A 21,812-nucleotide genomic window follows, 5' to 3' on the forward strand; every position below is an offset into this window, starting at 1 on the left:
GGTCTATGCCGCTTATCTCAAGTGGTGCATTAAGACCCTGCCATCTTTCGAGGACGCCTTGCCTTCTGCGCGCCGTGCGGAGTTTCGCCTTCTTGTAGATACACTGTCGCAGCTTCGGCTGTATATGTTCCAAGCCTCCTATGATGCGTTTGAGCTATCGTCTAGAGTCTCGGCCTTCGCGGTGGCCATGCGTCGTCTGGTGTGGCTCCGCATTGTCGACATGGATCCCAACCTGCAAGACCGGTTGGCCAATCTTCCGTGCTTGGGGAATGAGCTGTTCGATGATTTCATCGAGGCGGCCACGAAGCGCCTCTCCGAACATGAACGCTCCTTTGCTTCCTTGGTCCAGGCTAAGGCGAAACCCGCTCCACCCAAGACCTACCGGCTGCCTCCCCGGCGGTATCCGCAGAAGTCCACGCCGGCATTTTCTCACCCTCCGCCTCGGCGTCCTCAGCAGCAGAGGGCTCCTTCTAAGCCTCAGACCCCTGCTGGCGCCTAAGACGCAGCCGTCCTTTTGACTGGCCCGGCAGGAGGGGGCTGGCCCCTTCTGCCTTGGGGGTTCCCCCCTTACCCATCGGGGGACGTCTCCGCATCTTTTATCAGCGTTGGGCGGAGATCACTGCAGACTTGGGTTCTCTCCGTCATTTGGGAGGGGTACTCCCTCAACTTATGGGCTTTGCCTCCAGACATACCTTCTGGAGAGTCTCTTTCCGACAGGGCTCAACTTCCTCTACTTCTTTTGGAAGCGCGGGCCCTCCTTTGCCTGCGGGCTGTGGAAGAGGTTCCCCCTTGCCAACGGGGCTCCAGAGTTTATTCTCGGTACTTCCTGGTACCCAAAAAGACCGGGGACCTTCGTCCCATTCTGGATCTGCGGAACCTGAACAAGTTCCTGGTTCGGGAGAAGTTCCGCATGCTTTCGCTTCCCATTTTGTATCCCTTGATGGACGAGGGGGACTGGTTGTGTTCCTGGACCTGAAGGAAGCCTTCACTCACATCCCGATACATCTGGCTTCTCGGCGGTTTCTTCGCTTTCAAGTGGGAAGCCGCCACTTGCAGTATCGAGTCCTCCCATTTGGACTTGCTTCGTCTCCACGGGTCTTCACGATTGCCTCGTGGTGGTCGCGGCGGCCCTGCCTCGACGATTGGCTTATCAAAGCCCCATTGAGGGAGGGGGTTATTTCAGTGACCTGTCAGACTATTATCTTCCTTTAGCGGCTGGGGTTCGAGATCAATTTCCCAAAGTCTCAGTTGTGCCCCTCTCAGTCCCTGCAGTTTATCGGGGCTGTGCTCGACACAGTTCGCCTCCGGTTGTTTCTGCCCCCACCTCGACGGGCTGTCCTCCTGCGGCTGAGTCTGCTGGTGTCTCAGCGGGATTTGGTCTCGGCCCAGCAGATGATGATTCTCCTGAGACACCGTTCACGTCACGCCATTTGCCCGGTTGCATCTTCAGGTTCCTCAGTGGCGTCTCAGTGGCGGCAGGATCGGGATCCCGCTTCTCAGCACATTGCAGTGACTCCCTCCTTGAGACGCTCGCTCCGTTGGTGGGCCAGCTCTGCCAATCTATCCAGAGGTTTGCTCTTTCTCGTACCCCCGCATCAGAAGGTTCTGACGACGGATTCCTCGGTGTACGCTTGGGGGGGCGCACCTCGACGGCATTCAGACCCAGGGTCTTTGGTCGAGTGCGGACCGCCGCTGCCACATCAACCTGCTGGAGCTCCGGGCCATTTACAACGCCGTGGTGGCTTTTCGTCATTTGCTGCAGTATTCTGTTGTCCTGGTGCGTACGGACAACCAGGTGGTGATGTATTATGTGAACAAACAAGGAGGTACGGGTTCCCTGTCACTTTGCAGAGAAACCCTTCGTCTTTGGCAGTGGGCGTTGAGCCACAACATCTTCCTTCGGGCGGTGTATATCTAGGGCGAGCAGAATTGTCTGGCGGACAAGTTGAGCCGCCTTCTTCAGCCGCACGAATGGTCCCTCCATTCTCGAACTCTGCGAAAGGTGTTTGTTCGGTGGGGAACTCCGCAGATAGATCTGTTCGCTTCGCCCCTAAATCACAAGTTGCCTCGTTTCTGCTCGAGGATTTACTCCCCGGATCGTCTAGAGGCAGATGCTTTCCTGCTAGATTGGACGGACGGGTTCCTCTATGCGTTCCCTCCCTTTCCTCTGATTCTCAGGACGCTGGTGCATCTCAATCGGTCCGCGCCACCATGATCTTGATTGCGCCTCGGTGGCCCGGGTAGCCGTGGTTCTCCCTGCTCCTCCAGCTCAGTGTCAGGGAGCCTCTGCTACTACCTGTGTTTCCTTCTCTGCTGTCTCAGAGTCGGGGTTCACTGTTGCATCCCAATCTGCAGTCTCTACGCTTAACAGCTTGGTTCCTCTCCACGTGCCTCCCTCCTTAGGTTTCTCCCAGTCGGTGAGGGATGTTCTTGAGGCCTCTAGGAAGGGCTCCACCCGCCAATGCTATTCTCAGAAATGGACAAGATTTGCGGCGTGGTGTGTTCAACACCGCATGGATCCACCTTCAGCCTCCTTGTCTTCTATGCTGGATTATCTGTTTCACTTATCTCGGTCTGGCCTCAAATCGACACCTATTCAAGTCCACCTCAGTGCGATTGCTGCCTTTCATCAGCCGCTTGATGGGAAACCGCTCTCTGTCCATCTGGTGGTTTCCCGCTTTATGAAGGGCCTTTTCAATGTTCATCCTCCACTCAAGCCCCTTCCGGTGGTTTGGGATCTTAATGTGGTTCTAGCTCAATTGATGAAACATTCGTTTGAACCCATTGATAAGACTCCTCTGAAGTTTCTCACTTAGAAGGTGGTGCTCTTATAGTTGCTCTCACGTCTGCTTGCAGAGTCAGTGAGCTGCGAGCTCTGGTTGCGGATCCGCCTTTTACTGTTTTTCATTATGACAAGGTGGTCCTTCGCACTCATCCTAAGTTCTTGCCTAAGGTGGTTTCAGATTTCCACCTCAACCAGTCCATTGTTCTTCCTGTGTTTTTTCCGAAGCCCCACTCCCATACTGGTGAGGTGGCGCTTCACACGCTTGACTGTAAGAGGGCGTTAGCCTTTTACCTGCAACGCACCGAGTCTCATCGGACGGCTCCTCAACTTTTCATCTCTTTTGATCCTAATCAGTTGGGCCGCCCTGTTTCCAAGCGCACCTTATCCAACTGGTTGGCTGCTTGTGTTTCCTTCTGCTACGCTCAGGCTGGTCTCTCGCTGCAAGGTCGGGTCACGGAGCATAAAGTCCGAGCGATGGCGGCGTCTGTCGCTTTCCTCAGATCCACGCCTATTGAGATCTGCAAGGCTGCCACTTGGTCTTCGGTTCATACCTTCACCTCTCACTACTGTTTGAATGCTTTTTCCAGGCGCGACGGCCAGTTTGGTCTTGCGTAATCTGTTTTCAGAACTTGCCAATTTTCCCTCCATCCCCTTTTGGTTAGCTTGGAGGTCACCCACATGTAGAGAATATGCTGCCTGCTTGTCCTGGGATAAAGCACAGTTACTTACCGTAACAGGTATTATCCAGGGACAGCAGGCAGATATTCTCGCAACCCTCCCACCTCCCCGAGGTTGGCTTCTTTGCTAGCTATCTGAACTTAAGACCACGAGGAGGGGATGCGCCCTCTAATGGAGCAGGAAGGCACGCATGCGTGGGCAGCACTAGCAAACTTTGAGATCTTCAATCAAGTTTGCTTGAAAAGCTGTCCACGACGGGGCTCTGGATGATGTCACCCACATGTAGAGAATATCTGCCTGCTGTCCCTGGATAACACCTGTTACGGTAAGTAACTGTGCTTTTTATGAACTTTCCAAGTTGCAATTTTCTTGAAAGTAAACACACCACTAGACCACATTCCTCTGCTCTGTAGTTATTGTATTCTGTGAATTATTAAGGAACAGATCTTCCCCTCATTTCCTTATTTCTTTATTCCTGCTTCGTAGGGATTTGCAACCTTAGTTCTCCCCTCCTATTGTGCAATGTTTCTCAACTTCTTCAAGCCAAGTACCCCTTAAGTCTACGAATATCAACTGAGTACTAGAGAATGACATGGTGGCTGTTACCCGCGGTAACCCGCTGTAACAGGAAGAAAAAAGTGATTGCTGAGGGTACGGGGACAAGTCCATTCACCGCCCCGTGGAGCAGTGAATGGCCTTGTCTCCGCAATCAAGTGAAGGAACGTGTACGGTCACCGATTGCGCGGATCACCACCATTCGGACATCTCCCTCTCCCTCACTTTTGCTGGCGTTTCATTTTTCTTGTCTCCGAGGTGCTGCCCAAGCCTTTAAACAAGTCACGCACTGCTGCTTAATATTTCTCCTCTGACGCAACCAGAAACAGGAAGTTACATCAGAGGAGAAGTTTAGGGCAGCCTCACATGCCTTGAAGAAAAGCACAGTGGCTGCATGGTTTGTCAAGCCTTGCTTCTAGCGCCTACCGCTCGCTTTGGAGTTCTTTTCCTATGGATTCCTGTTAGTGCTGCGCTAGCTGGTAGGTATCCTGGGATCTGGCCCGTTCTGTTGTGGCTTGCAAGCTTTTTGTCTTTTTCTCTACATGTATTTGAGGATGAGGATATGAGAGGGGAGGGAATGGGGGAATTTATTTCTTTTTCTATGGTTTGTTTATGTAGTGGGATTGGTGCTTAAACAAAAACCTAGCTTAAGGGAACGTGATTCTGCTATTGTATTTCTTCTTTTCTTTTTATTGTGCTCTATCAGATCCACTGGGTTGGTTCTTCTTTCATATTTTTCAATTTCTGACTGTTTGAATGTTTCAGTTTCTGACTATATGATCTTGATGTAATTGGTATTCTCCAATGTTTTCTTGTGGAGTTGTTTTCAGCACTGCTCTTGTGATTTGTGTTGCATTGTATTTTGCTAATAAAAAAAATATTTAAAAGAAAAAAGCTCAGGCAGCTTGGAGACAAAAAAATAAAAATCGTCAGTGAAGGTGAGGGGAAGGGAGGAGGGACTGTGTCTAGTGGGGATGGGGACTGAGCTCACGGGGCGGAAATGAGGACAATTTTTTTCCCTGTGTCATTCTCTATTGAATACCCCTGCTCAAGCTCTGCCTTAGACCCCACCCCTATAATAGTACTAATTGTAATGTGATTTCTTCCATTTATTTTTCATATACACACAATATAATCTTATTAACAATACATAATGGTAACCACAAAATTAAACTATACAAAGCACTGTGTATGCAGCGAAAATGATGAATTATCATTTACATTCTGTTTTTTTCAGTAGGTCAAGGCAGATGATTTTAAAATATGTAATTCACCTCAGTAACAGTTATAAAAAAATAGACAAATATAGTGCAAAATATAGAAAACAGATATAAATTCTCAAAACTGACACATTTTGATCACTAATTTGAAAATAAAATCATTTTCCCTATCTTTGATGTTTGGTGATTTTATTTTTGTAATCATCCTTTCCCAGTCTCTGGTTGCATTTCCTTCTGTATTCTTAACTATTTCCAGGGCCTTCTTATTCATTGACTGTTTTTCTCATAATCTTCACTTTCTGCCCTGCATCCATCTTTACTTTAATAGCAACCCCACATAAATGCTGTATCACAAATGCTTTATTGCATAAGCTTTATATCAAGTGCTTATAGAATGCCAGTTCACAGGGCACATGCAGTAAAAATATTTTGTTGTATCAGTGGTTAACAGACAAACAATATTTTTTAAAGATCTTCATAAATGTGTACTTCAACAAATAACCAATTACAAAAACCACTTAGCTTAGTGAAGTAACAGTAGGAATAGACCCAGATTTGACAAGAGCCCTGTTTTGCTGACACTACCTCAGAAAGCCGAGAAACATCATAATTTCAGTGAAATCTGTGAACAAAAGTCAAAGCAAATTCAAAGTGTTCAGGCACAAATACCAAAAGCAAACTTAATCTACAGTTTTAAAAAGAGGGAAAGTTGGGACTGGGACCATGACAATCTGGAGGTATCTTAAATCTCTAAGCTTAACACATGTCAAATGCTGATAAAGTGTCTAAAGATGCTCTGGGAACCGGCATTGAAACCGAGATGCATAGTTTTTTTTAATTTTATTTTATTTTTATTTATTTAATTTCAGATATTACACACAAGAATCCTCTTGTACAAGAAAAAACAATTAGAAAATATAAGCTAGAAAATTCAGCCTTATTGCTAAACATCATAAAGAAAAATTAAAACATCTTCCTCAGACCACCACTTGTGAGGAGAGGATATAATAGTTAGAGGAGACTCAAAAATGCAAACAAAATTAACAAAAAATATACTTCTCCCTCCGTATTTGTGGTTTCTGCACTCATGATTTTGATTATTCGTGAGTTTTTTTATTTCTGGCTCCTTCCCCCCTAATTACGTCAGCCATGGTTGCAGAGATAAATTTTGGCGTGTTTTTTTCCAAGCACCGATTCCCAGCGTGCACAGAGAAAATAGCTGATTCCCAGCGTTTACAGAGAAAATCGTGGTTTCACCATATTCAAGAGGGTTTTTAATAGAAAACCACGGATAACATATGAAAAAGTTATTCACTGGTTTTCTGTGTTCGCGGGTCTGTTAATCCCCTATCATTGTGAATACAGAGGGAGAAGTGTAGGCTTAACAGCAAATTCCTTAATCTTCAACTACTGTTCTCTGATCTTTTCCCATTGCCAGGGTCTTCAAATCCAAAAAAGATCGTAATTGATCTGGTGTGAAGAAAACATATTTAACTCCCAGAGACTTTACTAAACATTTACATGGATAAACAAGTAAAATAGTTGCTCCAAGAGTTAGGGCTCCTTTTACTAAGGTGCGCTAGTGTTTTTAGTGCACGCAGGGAATTACTGCGCACTACACCGTGTGCTTTGCTTCTAGAACTAACACTAGCTCAATGCTGGCATTAAGGTCTAGCACGCGTTGCAATATAGCGCGCGCTATTCCATGCGTTAAAGCCCTAGAGCACCTTAGTAAAAGGAGCCCTTAGTGTTTCATTTTGCATAGCAAGGAATAATTTCCTCCGCACCTGTGTAGTTAGTAATATCGGGGAACAACCACACTTTTTTTTATCATGGAACAAGGATTGAGAATTACGAAAAAATAATTTCATGACTGCATTCAAGTCTTGTTCAAATACGAAAGATATCAATAAAGTAGCCCTTTCTATGTTTTCCGAAAGTATGGATTCCAACAGTTTGGTGATATTTAAATATGTATCTTCTTTCTGCTGTATCTCTGGCATAGTTCCCATGGCTTTTTTAATAGGCAAATAACATATACAGTTTATTGGAGGTATATGCTCTGGGGAAATTTTTAATATTTCTATCAGATATTTTTTCAGAATATCCATAGGAGCTACACCACAAGATTTAGGAAAATTCAAAAATCGAATATTTAATCTTCGGTTGTAATTTTCTAGTTGTTCCTAGTCAAGACCATTCTTTCTTTAACTAAATTATTAGTTACTGCTTGAACCTCTACTACACTTTCTTTAACTTGTTTAGAGGGCTGCTGCACTACATTACATTACATTACATTAGAGCAGGGGTGCCCACACTTTTTTGACTCGCGAGCTACTTTTAAAATGACCAAGTCAAAATGATCTATCAACAATAAAAATTTTTAAAAACACAACGCACACTGTACGCATAGAATTGTTAATTATCATTCCTATTCCGGGGTTTTTGCAAAGAGGTCAAAACAGATGACTCTAGCACTGTCACCTCAGTAACAACCATACAAAAATAGACAAATACCCACCCCCTCCCTTTTTACTAAACCACAATAGCATTTTTTAGCGCAGGGAGCTGCGCTGAATGCCCAGCGCTGCTCTTGACGCTCATAGGCTCCCTGCGCTAAAAACCACTAGTAAAAGGGGACCATATTGTAAAATATAGACAGCAGATATAAATTCAGACACATTTTGATCACTAAATTTAAAATAAAATCATTTTTCCTACCTTGTCTGGTGATTTCATGAGTCTCTAGTTGCACTTTCTTCTTCTGACTGTGCATCCAATCTTTATTTCAGCCTGTATGCTTCCTCTCCTCCAAACCTCATTCCCTCCCCCAACTTTTTCTTCCTCTCTCCCTGCCCTTTCTTTCTTTCTCTCTTCATGCCCCCTTTCTTTTTTTCCTGTTTCTCTTCTTTCCTTCTGTTTCCCTGCCTGCGCCTCTTTCTTTCTTTCTTTCTCCCTGCCCTTCCCCAAGCCACTGCCACTGCCATCGGGGAACAGGACCCAAATGCCACCAATGGATAACAGGCCCCAAAGCCGCCGCCGCCCCATGCTCTCTCTGCTTCGGGCCGATCAATCTTCCTCTCCCCGATGTCAATTCTGCCGTCGGAGAGGAAGTTCCGCCCAGCCAGGCAGCGATTGGCTGGCCAGAACTTCCTCTCCGATGGCAGAATTGACGTCGGGGAGAGGAAGATTGATCGGCCCGATAGATCGCCAAGGCAAAGGGAGTCCTGGATGATCGACTCACTTTGCCTTGGCGAGCTACCGGTCGATCGCGATCGACCTATTGGGCACCCCTGTACCGCCTGTACCTTGCAGTTCTAAGTGGATTACAATTGAAGATGGCTGGACATTTCCAGGAAGTTAAAAATTTTAAGGAAAGATATATAGAGAGGCTAGGATAAGAGATAGGGTTAGATACATAGTGGAGGCTAAGAGGGTAAATTTAAGGGAGTGGAGGCTAAGAGGATAAATTTAAGGAAGGGGGGGCATTTGAGGAAACTTGTAGGGAGGGAGTAGATTAGGGTTGGTTATATGGTGGATTATGCAGGGAGGGAGATGTTATGGAGGAGGGGGGATAAGTGGACAAGATAGTTTCTTTGAATAACAGAGTTTTAATTTCTTTTTGAAAAGATTTAAAGTCACATGTGGTTGTCAACAGAATAGAAATGGAGGGGTCTAGCTTCGCCGCCTGCGTTGCTAGGAAGCCGTCATACATCTTCTTGGGTTGAATGCCCTTGAGTGGTGGGTAGGAGAATGGGATCTGTATTCTCCTTAGTCTGGGTCTCCTTAGTGGGTGGGCACTACTCGCAAGGAGGAAAAAATCTGCAGGCAGGCATCCCTGCGGTCACCATCTGACAGCTATCAGAATTGGGAGAGGAGGTCTTCTCTCCCGACTTTAAAAGACCTGTGAGCCGCTGAGTGAGAGGGCTGCTGAACTACCTGCAAGGAGGAAAAAAATCTGCAGGCAGGCATTCCTGTGGTTACCATCCGATGGCTGTCGGAATTGGGAGGGGAGGTTCTCTCTCACAACTTTAAAAGACCTGTGAGCCGCTGAGTGAGAGGGCTGCTGAACTACCCGCAAGGAGGAAAAAAAATCTGCAGGCAGGCATCCCTGCGGTTACCATCCGATGGCTGTCAGAATTGGGAGTGGAGGTCCTCTCTCCTGACTTTAAAAGGCCTGTGAGCTGCTGAGTGAGAGGGCTGCTGCACTACCCGTAAGGAGGAAAAAATCTGCAGGCAGGTGTCCCTGTGGTCACCCTCTGACGGCTATCGGAATCGGGAGGGGAGGTCCTCTCTCCCAACTTTAAAAGACCTGTGAGTTTTGAGGCCTTTTTGGAGCCACAAGGAGCAATGAGACGGAACGAGGGGGAAAAAATGGGAAAAAGGAAGGCTGGTTATGGGACTGATGGATCGCCACCTATATCCTACTTCGGCAACATTTTTGGAAGGTAAGACTGATTTTCAGTCCCATTCTGCCTCGCTCTCCTCTGGCGAACCTTTGCCTCCACCTCAATCTGCCTTAAGTCTGCAGGAGAAAACTGGTTCTACACCCAAAGTTGAAGTGGAACTAGCTTCACCTAAATTAACTGATTTGGACTCAGCCTCAATGTCACCAGGGAAACCTATTACAGTGTTAACTCCTGTTCAAATACCTTCATTTTGGTTAACTTTCTTAGATGGGGGAGAGAAGTTTATTACATTACAAGAAGTTTGGGCAGTGGTAAACAGAATAGAGAGCTCACTACAGAACATGGTTGATCAGCTTCGCCAATTTTCCATTGAAATTACAAAGAAGGTGACTGAACAGGAAACTCAGTTAGATTTAATGGAGAAGAGTTGATAAGGTATAAACATCTGTATCTGTGAATCAATCCTGTGTTACATCCAGTCCGAAAGATAATTCTTTAATACATCTACAGTTGGAAAAAATGGAAAATGCTAATAGATCAAGGAATCGTTGTTTTTTAAATTTTCCTTTATCTCATTATATGTCTCCAATGGAGCTTCTGAGGATGTATTTAAAAGATATTCTTCACTATACTCTGGCAGAAGGATTTCTCCCAGATAATTTGTATTACATCCCCAGGCGCTCCAAGGTTGTATCAGAAGAGGGAGGAATAGATCAGCTTGTATCTCCAGACAACTTGAATATGTCACAATTTTTGGAGTCATCAAAAGATTATATTGCTAAACGAGCAACACTGCTGATCATCTTCAAAACTGAGCTGAAGAAGTAAGCTGTTCTTAAACTTTATTTCCTAAATAAACAGGCCTTGCTCTGTGGGCAAAATATAAATGTGTTCCCAGATGTCTCCAAACAACAGTTCCTACAGCTCAAGACTCGTGTCCTGGCTGTAGCTTTATTTTTCCTTAAATTTCCCTGCAAATGTTTGGTGACATATGAGAACAATAAATACATTTTTGTTGATCCATCTCAGTTGGAGATATTTTTACAAGATAACCCTAAATATGATAATTTACCTTGGACTAATCCAGAGGTTTGAAAAGAGGTGATATTAGAAGAGAAAGAAAGGATAATTACCTGCCTGTCGATATATATAAACACATATCGACAGGCAGGTAATTATCCTTTCTTTATCTTCTAATATCACCTCTTTTTAAATCTCTGGATTATTTTTATTACTTATGTGATTTCTAATATCTCTTCTAATATCACATTTTTTCAAACCACTGGATTATTTTTTTTACTTATGTGATTTCTCCATTGGGTAACAGCAGCCCCAATGATGTGGGCTACATAATTTAAGTTGTATGATTTCTCTTTTTTTTTTAAACTTTGAGTACCGTAATTTCTCGCATATAATGCGCGCATTATACGTGGTTTTTACGTACCGCGCACACCCTTGCGCGTTATACGCATGAGCGCGTTGTACAAAAATTTTTTTACATAGTTCCCCCCACGTCTGATTCACACCCCCCCCCCCCGCAGGACCGCTCGCACCCCCACCCCGAAGGACCGCTCATCCGCACCCCCACCCCGAAGGACCGCTCGCACGCACTCCCACCCGCACCCACACCCCCACCCTGAAGGACCGCTCGCACCTCCACAGCTTCCCGACCCCCCCCCCCCATCATGTAGAAGCTCCTACCGGTGTCCTGCTGCTTCCTCTTGGCGGTCCCGACACGATCGGGGAAAGAGGGAGCTCAAGCCCTCTTGCCCCAGCCAACCGCGGCACCCCCGACACGATCGGGGCAAGAGGGAGCTCAAGCCCTCTTGCCCCCCCTGACTCCCCGACACGATCGGGGCAAAAGGGAGCCCAAGCCCTCTTTCCCCGCCGACTCCCCAACTCCCTGACAATATCGGGCCAGGAGGGAGCTCAAGTCCTCCTGGCCCTGGCGACCCCCCCCCCCCCCCGCTAGTTGTTCGGGCCAGGAGGGAGCCCAAACCCTCCTGGCCACGGTGACACCCTTACCCCCACCCCGTACTCCATTACGGGCAGGAGGGATCCCAGGCCCTCCTGCCCTCGACGCAAACCCCCCCCCCCCCAACGACCGCCCCCCCCAAGAACCTCCGACCGCCCCCCCAGCCGACCCGCGACCCCCCTGGCCGACCCCCATGACACCCCCACCCCCCTTCCCCGTACCTTTGTATAGTTGGCCGGACAGACGGGAGCCAAACCCGCCTGTCCGGCAGGCAGCCAACGACGGAATGAGGGTGGATTCGCCCATCCGTCCCAAAGCTCCACCTACTGGTGGGGCCTAAGGTGCCTGGGCCAATCAGAATAGGCCCGGGAGCCTTAGGTCCCACCTGGGGGCGGGGCCTGAGGCACAAGGGCTCAACCCGACCATGTGCCCAAGGCCCCGCCCCCAGGAGGGACCTAAGGCTCCCGGGCCTATTCTGATTGGCCCAGGCGCCTTAGGCCCCACCAGTAGGCGGAGCTTTGGGACGGATGGGCCAATCCGGCCTCATTCCGTCGTTGGCTGCCTGCTGGACAGGCGGGTTTGGCTCCCGTCTGTCCGGCCAACTATACAAAGGTACGGGGAAGGGGGGTGGGGGTGTCGTGGGGGTCGCGGGTCGGCTGGGGGGGCGGTCGGAGGTTCTTGGGGGGGGCGGTCGTTGGGGGGAGGGGGGTTTGCGTCGAGGGCAGGAGGGCCTGGGATCCCTCCTGCCCGTAATGTAGTGCGGGGTGGGGGTAGGGGGTCGCCGTGGCCAGGAGGGTTTGGGCTCCCTCCTGGCCCGAACAACTAGCGGGGGGGGGGGGGGGTTGGCAAGAGCCAGGAGGACTTGGGCTCCCTCCTGGCCCGATATTGTCGGGGAGTTGGGGAGTCGGCGGGGCAAGAGGGCTTGGGCTCCCTTTTGCCCCGATCGTGTCGGGGAGTCGGGGGGGCAAGAGGGCTTGAGCTCCCTCTTGCCCCGATCGTGTTGGGGGTGCCGCGGTTGGCTGGGGCAAGAGGGCTTGAGCTCCCTCTTGCCCCGATCGTGTCAGGGGTGCTGCGGTTGGCTGGGGCAAGAGGGCTTGAGCTCCCTCTTGCCTCGATCGTGTCGGGGAGTCGGGACCGCTAAGAGGAAGCAGCAGGACACCGGTAGGAGCTTCTACATGATGGGGGGTCGGGAGGCTGTGGGGGTGCGAGCGGTCCTTCAGGGTGGGGGTGCGGGTGGGAGTGCCTGCGAGCGGTCCTTCGGGGTGGGGGTGCGGGTGCCTGCGAGCGGTCCTTCGGGGTGGGGGTGTGAGCGGTCCTGGGGGGGGGGTGAATCGGACGTCGGGGGGGGGGCATCAGGCTTTCAGGGTGGGGACAGGACTTCAAGGGGGAGAGGAGAGTCGGGCGGGCGAAAGGAGAGTCGGGGTGGCCAGAGGAGAGTCGGGGCGGGCGAAAGGAGAGTCAGGCGGCGACGGGAGAGTCGGGCAGCATGCGCTGTATATGGGTGTGCGCGGTATATAAAAATTTCTGAACATAAATGTGTGTTTTATGCGCGCTATACCCGTGTGCGCGTTTTACACGGGTGCGCGTTATCTATGTGAAAATACGGTAATTGCTTATAGCTTTTATTTGTTGTAATAAATGAACAATTCTATAAATAACAAAAACAAAAAGCGTTTCATTTCCTTAACAAATTCTTCCTTAGTAGTTTTGAGCGACTTTGCAAGATAGTCGATAGTACTTAAAAGATTAGCAAATTGTAGAGAAAACCTGGACACAGAAGAGTTCAGTCTCTCGAGTTCATCCCAAATTGCTTCGAGGGTAATCACCACTGGTCTTGCTGTTCCCTGGCCAGCATTCAAGCTGGCTTTCAAATCTTCCTGCTTTGCTTGAAACATCGCAAGCCCAGTCCCTTGATCTAGGATTTCCCCTGACTGTTTCCATGCAGGGCTCCTCTGGCAGGACCGCAACCCCAGCAGGGTGGGGTGGTGGAACAGTGCCTAAAGGGGAGAGCAATACCTCCAGCTCAAAGATTTCAACCTCTCCTCCGGGTGTAGACAGCTTGGGTATTCTTCTAGGTATTCGTCGGAAGGTTGTAGGGGCAGCGGTAAAATCCAAAATTGAGCACTATGCTTGGGTAGATATCCTAACCACAATGGGATCAGCTTGGACACTATCCTTGCACTTTGAATGTGGCATTTCCCAAAGAGAGGAATAATTGGTAAAGGATTCAGGTGTTACGCACGTCGCCTCTATGTTGCCTCTATCTTGGCCTCTGAGGATTCATTGAAATTATGCTGTTTCTCAGCTTTCTGAGGTAGCATCAGTGAAACACACAAACAAAACAGGATGTCATGGATACAGTTAAAGGGAACAGTTAATTTTCTGGCTGGGTTGGTGGGCAGTGGGGATTAGGGTTATGGATTGAAGACTATATCAAAAAGGTGGGTTTTCAGTCTGCTTTTTAAACAAGGGAAGGGGCTTGGTGGACAAGCTCAGGTAACTTATCCTAGGCATAGGGGGCAGCTAAATAAAAGGAATGAAGTCTGAATTGGCAGTAGAGAAGGGTACAGCTAAGAGCAGCTTATCTGAAGAATGGAGTTCTCTGGGAGGTGTATAAGGGGAGAGAAAAGAGAAGAGAGATTGAGGAGCAGCAGAGTGAACATATTTGTAGATCAACAATAGGAGCTTGAACTGTATGCGAAGGTGGATAAGGGAGCCAGTAAAGTGATTTAAAGAGAGGGGTGACATGAGTGTAGCGAGGTTGGTAGAAGATGAATCGTGCAGCAGAGTTTTGCACAGATTGCATGGGAGAGAGGCAGCACTGCGGGAGACCAGTTAGAAGTAGCTTGCAGTAATCTTAAGCATGAGGTTACGAGTGTGTGGACAAGGGTCGGGTAGTGTGCTCAGAGAGGAAGGGGCAAATTTTGGTGATATTGTAGAGAAAGAAGCGACAGGCCTTGGCAGTTTGTTGGATGTGTGTAGAAAATGAGAAGTCAGAATCGAAGACAACTCCAAGGTTGCTGCTGAACTAGAGGAAGAGATCTTCAGCTGGCAGGGCTTTGTCTATAAATGTTTATTAACTCAACTAATATACTACTTTATCCTAAAGCAGTGTCTCGCAAACTTTTTCAAGCCGGGGAACATTAAACCTAATGTCCCTGGCTCGAGATACCCGGAAATGCACTGGTGTTGGCATGATGATGTCACATGAATGCGTGACATCAGCGTGCCGACGTCAGCGCATGCGCAAAGGCCCTTCAAACGGGCCTTGAGCCGAGAGAAGAGTTGGAGAAAAGGGCCGACAGAGAGAAGAGGTGCTAGCGTCAGGAGATTGCTTACAGGACGTGCCTCTCTTTGCGAGAGGCACGTCCTGTAGACAGTCAGCTGGCGCTGGCATTTCTCCTCTTCTCCAGTGTACCGCGGCACACCTGAAATCTCAGGAGGCACACTGGTGTGCCACGGCACACAGTTTGCGATACACTGTCCTAAAACAAAAAAGAAATAAAATATTTTTCTATCTTTGTTGTCTGGTTTCTGCTTTCCTGCTTTTATAGCGTCTGCACGCTGCTGCCTGATTACCGACAGTAAGGTTTTAGTTTTATTTTTATCTTATCTTTTCATTTTTTACTCCTCTGTTTTGAGCGTTTTGGCATGTTCTACATTTCCCTGATGTTGCTTTGTTTATTTTCTTTGGTTTCAGCGTTTTTAGCCTTCAGCATCTTTCAGCTCAAGGTACTGTAGTTACTTGCTTGGTCCGTTGAATCTTCTACAGTCTCTCTTCGTCTGGCTTTCGCATAGTCCTTCCATCTCATAGATTTTTTAGAGTTCACTCTGTTGTGGATTGTGCTTCTTCTGATTTTAGTTAATTAATCATCTCCCCGTTGTCCATTCACGTTTAAGCACATAGCACTTTCATTCTTACACATGGCTCCATTTGGTTTTTATCTTTTTTTTTTGTTTTATTTGGGTTTCATCTATTTCTCCCTTATTAGATTCACTTTAATGTTTCTTGTACACTTTTTATTCATGGTTTTAGCATGTTTGTTGTTTTCTCAGATATGGTTCTGTTTCTTGGTTTTATTCATGTTTCATCTAAGTAGTTTCAGCCTCATGACATCAGCCTCATATATATTTTATTTTAATATAGTTTGCATGGTTATGCCTTTTTATTTCATGTTTTAAATGCTGTTTTATCAATGTACATTCTTTATGCCTTATGATTTTAAATGTATATGATTTATGCCTTATGATGTGTTATATATCTCTCAATAGTGTCCCCTGAGGAAGGTGTTTTTTGTTGGGACCATTACTTTTTCAATAAAGACTTTATCATTGGTTGAAAAGACTTTTTCTGTTTGACTAAGTTCCTCATCTCGTCATTTTCTTCTTTCTATCCACTGTCTGCCTTCTCTCTACCTTTTCCATATGGTATCTGCTCTGTTACTGTGCCTCTCCCTTCCATTTCTCCTTCCACATCCCCCCCGTCCCCACACCATTGGTCTGGCACCCATCTTCCCTCTGCTCCCTCTGTCTGGTATCTGTCTTCTTCCCTTCCATCTTTCTTTCCCTCCCCCAGGTGGTTTTTAGCATCTCACTCCTCGTTTCCTCCCCTCAGATCTGGTATTTGTCTCCCCAATCCAGCATGTGCCTTTTTTCTTTATCCCCTTCTTCCATCCAGTATGTGCTCTCTTCTCCCCATGTCCCTTCATAATCTGTTCCACTCTCTCCCCTCCCCACTTCCCTTCAGCGCCCTTCGTGCAATCCAGCAGCCCTCTCCCTCCCGATGTAGTGGTCCTGGCATCTCCCTCCTTCTTCCTCCCACCTTAGCTGATGATTTTTATTTTTTTGTCTCTGAGCTGCCCGAGCCCTTCATCAAGTCACGTGAGACTGTCCTAAACTTCTTCTCTGATGCAACTTCCTGTTTATCCCAGGACAAGCAGGCAGCATATTCTCACTGATGGGTGACGTCACCAATGGAGCCCCGGTACGGACACTTGAAAAGTTAATTGCAACTTTAAGTTTAGAAAGTTCGCGATTAGCCCGCACCGCTCATGCGCGAGTGCCTTCCCGCCCGACATAGGCACGCAGTCCCTCAGTTTTCTAGTTTCCGCGGAGCTAGTCAGACGCGTTTTCAACACTGTTGAATTTTTTTCTATTGCTTGCCTTCCTGCTCTCGCGGATTATGACTTTTTTGTCAGTTCTTTCATTTATTTTCCTTTGTCTTTTATTTTCTGTTTAAAAAAAAAAAAATACTTTTTCTTTTTACTTTGCCTCACACGAGTCTGAAAAAGTCTTTCTGATCTGCCCTGCTTATTTCATCAGCATATATTGTTTCTATAAGGGTACATGCCACTAGAAGCGGGCTTTGTTGTGGGCAGATTTGTAGGGCAGAAACTTGATCTACTCTACATACATTTTCCAAGTTTTACAGAGTGGATGTAGTGGCAAGGGAGGGCTCTGTTTTTGGGTCCTCAGTGTTATGAGCTGCCTAGATTTCTGGGACTGTTTGTGTATATCCAGTCTGTCCAGAATGACATGCCTATTGCACTAGAAAAAGAGATTAGATTCTTACCTTGCTAATATCTTTTCTAGTAGATAGGTGTCATTTTGGACCCCTGTTCTATCATTTAATTCCTGCCTACTATCAGAATGTTCATATCCAAACCTGTCGGTTAGAGTCCAGTCAGTCCTTAAGAGTATGAAAAATAGTCTGTTGCTAGGACACATTGAAGTACTATTTATGGTCCTTTAATGTTTGTTTGGCATGAATGTTTTGCTGCATTGGTTGTTCATTGTTTAATATGTTTGTTATAGAGCAGAACAGACTTGTTCTTTGGGGTTTTCCCCATATGCCTCCTTCTCATGTGTTTCTAGAAGGGGCTATTGCCTGCTTTGGAGCATTACTGAAGGGGGCAGCAGAGCCCTCTGGTGAAATAGGAGGGATCATAAACCAGAGTGGATTCCTTTTGTGCGGCTCATGGGCACTGGAATATTACCTGTCCGTCCAGAATGACACACCTATCTACTCGAAAATATATTTGCAAGGTAAGAATCTAATCTCTTTTTCTACTGCAATAGGTGTGTCATTCTGGACAGACGGGATATACACAAGCAGTTCCAGAAATCCACTCTGGATTTTTTCTGTGATACTCTTACTTCACTAGGAGCTCTATTGCCATCTACAGTTTTTCCCTTTTACACGCGAGCCGGAAGGAATGTTTCTATACTGTTCTCCTTTTTCTTTATTTTCCTTGGTGGTTTTCAGCTAATATTCAATATATTTGGTGCTTGGAGTTTACCAATTGCAGTATGAGCTTAGCCTGTGTAGAGAAAAAGCAGACTGCGGTCTGCAGTTGACAGCCCAATCCCTTGTGGTAGAATAGAAACAGAGAAACATAGACACATGATGGCAGATAAAGGCGAAATGGCCCATCTAGTCTGCCTATCCACAGTAACCATTATCTCTTTCTCTCTCTCTGAGAGATCCCAGGCCTTCTTGAATTCAGACACGGTCTCTGTCTCCACCACCTCTTCTGGGAGACGCTTCCATGCATCTACCACCGTTTCTGTAAAAAAGTATTTCCTTAGATTACTCAGGAGCCTATCACCTCTTAACTTCATCCTATGCCTTCTCATTGCCAAGTTTCCTTTCAAATGAAAGAGACTCGACTCATGCACATTTACATTACATAGGTATTTAAACGTCTCTATTATTATCTCCCCTCTCCCGCCTTTCCTCCAAAGTATACAGATTGAGATCTTTAAGTCTGTCTCCATGCGCCTTATGATGACCATATACCATTTTAGTAGCCTTCCTCTGGACCAACTCCATCCTTTTTATATCTTTTTGAAGATGTCTCCAGAATTGTACACAATATTCTAAAATAGGTCTCACCAAAATCAGGGGCATCAACACCTCCTTTTTCCTACTGGCCATACCTCTCTCTAGTATCCTTCTAGCTTTCACCATCACCTTTTCAACCTATTTGGCCATCTTATGATCATCACATATAATCACCCAAGTCCCACTCTTCTGTCGTGCACATAAGTTCTTCATCCCCTAAACTGTACCATTCCCTCGGGTTTTTGCAGCGCAAATGCATGACCTTGCATTTCTTAGTATTAAATTTTAGCTGCCAAATTTCAGACCATTCTGCAACCTTCGGCAGATCTTTCTTCATGTTGTTCACACCATCCGGCATGTCTACTGTATTGCAGATTTTGGTATCATCCGTAAAGAGGCAATCTTACCCAACAACCGTTCAATATCGTTTATAAAAATGTTAAAAAGAACAGGCCCAAGGACAGAACCTTGTGGCACACCACTTGTAACATCCCTTTCCTCAGAGCGATCTCCATTGATTACTACCCTCTGTTGCCTTCCACTCAACCAGTTCCTGATCCAGCCTGTCACTTTGGGACCCATCTGAGGACACTCGTGATATACCGGGGCGGGGCCTAAAGCTCGCATTGCTGATGGTGGCTGGCGGAGGGACTGAGCACCCCTCCTGCTCCTGACTTAAAAGTATGGGAGGGAGGCAGGGGGGACCAGATGTGACGCGATGGCAGGAGGGAGTGGGCGGGCCCAATGGCAGGAGTGGAGTGGGCATTCCTCCTGCCATTTTTTTTTTTTTTTTGGTTTGAGAAGGGCGGGAGGGGACACTGTGTGTTTTTGGGGGGGGGGGCTTTTTTTAAGGCAGATATTTTGTGTGTGTAATATATGCAAAATATGTGCCATTAAAGAAAACCCGGTAGAAACCCTGACAGTAGTGACAGGAGGCTGCTTCTCCTGTCACTACTGTCGGGACTCTGCACCGACTCAATTGTTCACTGAGCGATTAAGTTGGTGAATTTGCATGCAAATGATGTGCACCTCTTTGCAAATCATTTGCATGCAAACTTGATAGTGAATCAATCGCTGTTTGAAAATCGGCTAGAGAATTGGCCAACAGCAATTTGAGTCGCTCTATTTAGAGAATCTGGGCCTTAAAGTTCTTTATTCATCAATGAACCAACACTGTCAGTGTTTTGTCCTTTTAAGAGAATCAGATTTTGGTAGTGGTGGCATTTTATACTTGGACAACTTAGTCTATAGGAGAATCATATGATAGATAATTTTAAGACTCCAGCCAAAGTCTGAAACACTAATAGTGTCGTGTCATTAAGTCCCAGCTCTGCAGCCTTATGCATTTCTTTTTGGTGTAATTGGCTTTTTGTGTATTTGTAGTTCCTTTTTTTGTGCTGGTAGCAATTTATAATTAAACATAATCACTGGGATTAAATTTGGAAGTTTTGATATCAAGAGTTTTTTCTTATCCACAATGATTTGATTTTTGCTGTGGCTATTAAATGGTGGTATAAAATATTTGCTCAAATATAATAGGAAATAACAGTGAGATTTCATTTTTGTAAAGGGATTGTGTACTCACAAGTAGATTTTTTTGGGTGGAAGAGGGTTATGAAAAATTGCTGTTTAGTTCCATTTGTGTTTCTTTTCTTGTAGAATCTTCCTTTTCAAAAAATCCAGCACAGCATCACAGCACAAGACCATCAACCCACACCTGACAGTTGTATACTCAGTATGGTAGTGGGGCAGCTTAAGGTAATTTCTGAGATTATATATTGTCATCCTTCCTCTACCCTTCTGTGTAGAAATTACAGTAAATGATGGCAGCTGAAGACCTATATGGTCCATCCAGTTTGCCCAACAATTTTGCTTCAGCATAGCTTAATTCATAGGTTATGCAAAATCATCATACAAAAACAATGTATTGTCATATCCATCCCTATCGCAACTATCAAAATTCAAAAAGTGTATATCAAAAGAAAATTTTTTTTTGTATATAAATATAACAAGCAACTCCTCAAATAAAAGTATATATTTCCAAAGTGAATGCTCGGTTCAAAACACCAAATCCTCTCAAGAGGAAGCCCATAGGAAGTTATGGACAGTTGTAGACATATCTTTTTCTGATTTGGGGACATTGTTTTTGGTTTTGCTAATTTTGGGATTTTCATCACATTTTTTTCATCACGGGTTCTGGTCTCAGCAGCAGCGATCCATTTGACAACATCTCTTCTATACCTACCCCGCCGGAAGCTGCCCAGTGAATGTTTTCATTTTGAGCCAAGTAACAGTTTTACATCTTATATATATTACGAGTTTGTACATACTTTTGAAGTGCTCATAGACTTGTTCAAACAGTCAGATTTTCACAAACAATAATTAGGGCAGGCAGGTGGATGCGATGATGTCTTGATTCAACATTAGATTATGATGCTGATCTTGAGAGGATTTGGTGTTTTGAACTGAGCATTCACTTTGGAAATACATACTTTTATTTGAGGAGTTGCTTGTTATATTTATATACAAAAAGTTTTTCTTTTGATATACACTTTTTGAGTTTTGATAGTTGTGATTTTACTTCTGAAATTCAGAATTGTTTATTTTACGTCTGATCTCCCAGTCAGTTTTTCCTTGGTGTATATCCATCCCTATACCATACCTATTTACAGGGTGGTCTAGTCTGAGTCACACAGTTACAATATGAAAGCTTCTAACTTTTAGATTCTTTTCCTGGACTGTTATAACTTACCCCCCTTTTACAAAACCGTGATAAGATAAGCGATCAAATCTTAATAAAAAAAATTCTTAATAATAGCAGTTTATAGCACAGGTTGGCGCGCTGAATGCTCTGCAGTGCTTCTGACACTGAGTTCCTATGAGCATCGAGAGCAGTGCAGGTCATTCAATGTGCAGACTTGCACTAAAAATCACTATAGTGGTTTTGTAAAATGGGGTGATTAATGTGCATTGCTCTTATGTTAAGTGTATGAGTTCTGTTTATATAAAGGAAGTGGTAAAACGTTATATCTATTCAGCATTACCTAGTCAAGTACAGCAAGTTTCTCCGAAATACCAGAAGGCTTATATCTCATTCAAGTAGGTCATGGATCAGGTGTGGTAACTAAAGTAGAATGAAATTCAAGCTTTCTGGAAAATACCATCTTTACTCCATATTCCTGTTATGTGCTGCATTTAAAAAAAAAATTCTATGCAATCTATTGATTTTCCCCTTAAGTATTCACTCTTTTCTTCAGGCTCTGTTAGAAATGTAGTCCTTATTATGATTTTCATATATTTTAAAATAGCATTTTTTGTTGATCTGCTGATTTGATATCCTATACCC

The 21,812-nt window shown here is 45.7% G+C and overlaps 1 protein-coding gene across 3 annotated transcripts in view; it reads left to right on the plus strand.

Moving 5' to 3' along the window:
• Positions 1–21,812, plus strand: part of NUTF2 (nuclear transport factor 2) — a 309,632-nt gene that overhangs the window by 134,095 nt on the left and 153,725 nt on the right. For all 3 annotated transcript variants that reach the window (XR_004539152.1, XM_033941247.1, XM_033941248.1), the window contains exon 4: positions 20,126–20,224. Coding sequence is in view for 2 of the 3 variants with exons in the window: in XM_033941247.1 (XP_033797138.1) it covers positions 20,126–20,224 (99 nt within the window). In the remaining variant the exon portion in view is untranslated. The remainder of the gene's footprint in view (positions 1–20,125; positions 20,225–21,812) is intronic.

This window comes from Geotrypetes seraphini, chromosome 4 (genome assembly GCF_902459505.1).
Source record: "Geotrypetes seraphini chromosome 4, aGeoSer1.1, whole genome shotgun sequence".
Classification (NCBI taxonomy): Eukaryota; Metazoa; Chordata; class Amphibia; order Gymnophiona; family Dermophiidae; genus Geotrypetes; species Geotrypetes seraphini.